This window comes from Corvus brachyrhynchos, unplaced genomic scaffold (assembly GCF_000691975.1).
Source record: "Corvus brachyrhynchos isolate BGI_N302 unplaced genomic scaffold, ASM69197v1 scaffold412, whole genome shotgun sequence".
NCBI classification, from domain to species: domain Eukaryota; kingdom Metazoa; phylum Chordata; class Aves; order Passeriformes; family Corvidae; genus Corvus; species Corvus brachyrhynchos.
This window is the reverse complement of record NW_008236761.1, coordinates 373,374-377,246: the sequence shown is the minus strand read 5'-3', so window position 1 is coordinate 377,246 and position 3,873 is coordinate 373,374. Positions and strand designations below refer to the sequence as shown.

The 3,873-nt window shown below is 50.0% G+C and overlaps 1 protein-coding gene across 1 annotated transcript in view; it reads right to left on the bottom strand.

The window, feature by feature from the left end:
• Positions 1-1,871: 1,871 nt before the first annotated feature.
• Positions 1,872-3,873, bottom strand: part of TIAM1 (T-cell lymphoma invasion and metastasis 1) — a 112,631-nt gene continuing 110,629 nt past the window's right edge. Inside the window, 1 exon segment of the mRNA XM_017727076.1 lies at positions 1,872-3,873. Within this exon segment, the coding sequence (XP_017582565.1) occupies positions 3,762-3,873 (112 nt within the window). The 3' untranslated portion in view covers positions 1,872-3,761.

Genomic DNA, 3,873 nt, shown 5'->3' with positions numbered 1-3,873 from the left:
CGGAGCGGTCACTCCGGCCATGGGAGCGGTCACTGCACTCACGGGCACGGCACGGACCGTGCCAGCCCGGCAGGAATCACCGGGAACACTCGGGAATAGAGGGAGAGCCCCATCCGGAGCTGCTGTGCAGCGGTGCCACCTCTGATAAGGGAGCGGAAGCCTTCAGCACGTCTGGGGAAAGCACACAGGGCTGCCTGCCCCTAGTTCTTACAGTAACCCTCATCCTGACCCTTATCCTAGCTCCAACCCCAGCCCCGTGCAGCCGAAGGAGCCTCAAGGCTCACGGAGCTCCCACGGAGGAAACTTAAGGAGCAACGATTGATGCTGGACCACCCCAGAAGGCAACAGACTTTTTTTTTCTCCTGGAACTGAAGGGAAAGCTGCTGGAACCGCGGCTGGGCAAATGGGTTTCAAATGCAGCGCCAAAGGCTCCTGTGGCCCTGGGAACAGCTGATCCAGAGCAGCCTGTGTCCCTCTCTGTGTCTCCCTCCATCTCCCCAACACTGTGGCCGCAGGCAAAATGCTCTCTCCCTGCCACCCTCCGAGCACCCCATGCATTGATTCCGAGCCTGCCCTCCATCCGTGGGCAGCCTGAAACATACTTAATATTCTATTCACGCCTCTCTGCAGCTTCATGAATCCGAGTTTCTGCCTTTGATCTGTTTCCTGCAACATTAATTAATTTCAAGCCCTCTATTTTTCAGCAGGCTATTTCTAATTGTTTCCTTGAGTTCCCTCTTTTGTTTCCAACAGCATTTTCCCCAGAAGCAGATCACTGGGCTGTTGGACCAAGGTGTGACTGCAGAGGGTCATCAGCTAATTGCCCCCTGTGAGCCTGGGGATCTGGCACAGCTCTGGCACAAGAACCAGGGATTGGTGCTCACCTCTCCAACGGCACGGGGAATTGCAGGAGGAGGTTTCCCTCTGTCCTCTGTTTCTGGCTGGTGGCAGCACAGAGCTGTGAAGGCACAGCATTTCAGCTGCAGAGCTGGCCTACACGTGTCCCTTGTCACCACTCGTGTGCTGCTTTCTGCTTGAGGCCCTCGCTCTCCGTCTTCATTTCACCATTTCCCCAACTTCCTGAAGGGTTTGCACTAGGCTCGTAGCCTTCCAAGCTGAAAATAACCCTGCCTTAAGTAGCAAACATTACATTGCTGCCGGGGATGCTTTAGGAGGTGCTGCACACAGCCCACCCCATTTCAGTGCCACTTCCCTCCCGTGTCATTTCTGTCACCCCTCAGAGTGCGCCGCCCCAGCTCCAGCTCCATCTGTGGGGTGCCTGTGCTCTCCCACTGCTGTCCCAGCACCGGGGCCGTGCAAGGCTCCTCCTGCAGCTCTGGCCCTACTAACAAACACCTTGCTCCTCCCTCGTGCCCAGCAGCCCCTTTTGGGGACAGCCTGGCAGCACTCACCTGCCTGTCCCGCAGCAGTCCAGTGCTCCTGGGAGCAGAGTGGCAGTCGGGCTGTCCCCAGGAGCAGGGAAGCACAAAACACCAAACCCACAGCACACTCCCAGAGCCTGGGCTAAACCCAGCACCCCAAAGGGAGAGGGACTGGGCAACGAACTGATCACAGAGAGACTGGGGAGCTCTTCCCATGCAACTGGCATTCTTCTGGAACTTGTTAAAATGCACTGAAGGTTCCTTGTGGCCAGCCTGAAAAGCAGCAGGAACGGCTGGTTATGGATGCCATAAGGGAAATGGGAATTCTCCCCTCACCAAAACACGAGCAGAGCCTTACCTGAGGGCTCCTTCCCGAGCTACACCAGCTGGGAATGCAGGACCTCCTCCTTGAGATCCCTCTTCCCACCTCAGAGCCCTCCTGTGTCAGGCTCCACATGACAAGTGGCCTCCACACACCATTCCCTGCAGTTCTGTTGCTTTTTTTTCCCAGTATTTTATTTCTGACAGGCATTTACAACGTTCCATTCATAGAACTAAAAACATAAAAATAGACCTTCTTTCAGCTTATAAAAGAAATATATAAGAACCTTTGACATAGACATGTCATGACATTATGTACAAGAGCCACGGTACCTTCCCAGTACCAGCCTTCCAGTATTTGAGTGCTGGCTGCATCCTCTGGGAGCAGCCCAGGACAGCCAAACCCTCCAGCACGTGGGACACGACCGACAGGTGATGATACAAAAACAACCATGTGATCATACAAAGGGGGTAGAAACTCTTCTAAAGCTCTTACGAAAAGAAACCAGGAGATAGCAAAAAGTTACTAGAGAAAGCTTTCATAAGTCAAGTATAGTGCACCAGAAACCAGGAGAGGGAGGGGGCGAGGGGAGGATGCCAGCTGGGACACATGAGAGTGGTGGATGTTGTGGGGGGGGGGGGATAATTTTTGTTATGTTTTAAAATATAGTCAGAGTGGATTTTATAAAATATAATCCTAAGGCTATTATAAAATTTCAGGTTCTCAGAGTACCTACTGATGTGTCAAACATCAACAGATACCAACAAAACAAAATTTCATATAATCTTCCTTTTTTTTTTTTCCTATAGGTGAGACTGCAATGGGAAAAGCTATATAAATCTTAAAAAAAAAAAAAAAGTGCTATTTTGTGTTTCGTATTTGGAAGTCTACTTAAAAACCACGAGATTTTAGTCACATTTTACCCTGTTTTAGATGTTTAACTAAAAAAATTTAAAATGCTAAAGAGGTTTACTTGTGTAGAACTTTTTTCATCCTCTATTGCAGTGGAAAAGCTTCTATAAAGGAATTAAAATACACTAGTTTCACCCACGGTAGGAGAGTGGGTGAGGTCAGTTTTTTGGCCATGAATTCCCTGTCCCCTAAGCCCAAACTCTGCCAAAGAGAGTGGAGCAAAGGGATCTGCGGATCCAGCGAGGGTACACCACGGATCCCTTTGCTCCACTGCAATTCAGACATGTCATTTTAATTATTATTCTTTTTATTAGCTAACTAAACTCCAGTCTCAAACATATACAATAAACCTTTTCCTGAAGACAGTTATACCTAAATAAGAGTTTCCAGTTCATATTTTAATATAAAACCACCATTCCTAACCCTCTGCAAAAAGCCAGCCTCATATCCTAGACGTGGAGCTACCCTAAATCTCTTGCCCCTTTGTGCCCCTGCATCTCAGGTAAAATACAAAAAAATATTTCTTCAAGTGTTAGATTTGGATCTCCTTTAAGAGAGTTTGGCATCTTTACAAGAGTATGTAAAACTAGAGCTTCCAACATTGACATTAAATTAGACCAGCCACAGACCAAGAGGACTGAACACAACATAAATCCCAAAACTTTCCTCACGCATTCCTAAAATACATGTATATTCTCTTACATTTAGAGAGGGAAAGGGAGTCAAAATACTGCGACTGTACAGGTTAAAAAGGCAGTTTCCTCGTGAAGGAGATGAGCCTACAACCGACGGCTTTCACGGCCACCAACCCCTCTGTCCTCGTGCTCCTGCCGGAGCTGATGCGCTGTACAGAGCTTCAGACATCCAGAGTAACTTGTTTTCCAGTGATTATGTTCTCCCCACACTCAATTTCAGCCCCTGATTGTTTCAGAATAAATAAAATAGTGTGAAAGCCCTTGGGTAACGTAAGACAGGACCTCAAGCTCGTTTCGTTGCCGGTTTTTGAGCGTTTGACATTGCCCAAAGCGTGGCCGCATGGCTTTGGACCAAGTGAGCTGCCGCAATGGTGTGTGCAAGTGTGCAACCCGCGGGGTCATCGCCAGGGACACAGGGTGACGGGGACACCCACGGGGGCCGGGGCCGGTTCAGAGCTCGGTGTTGAGCTTCCTGCCGGGCACAAAGTCCTCCCGCCGCACCCAGATGACCTCCTCGCCGTGGCCCTCGGCGGCGCCGTTGAGGACGGGCCGGGGCGCGGCG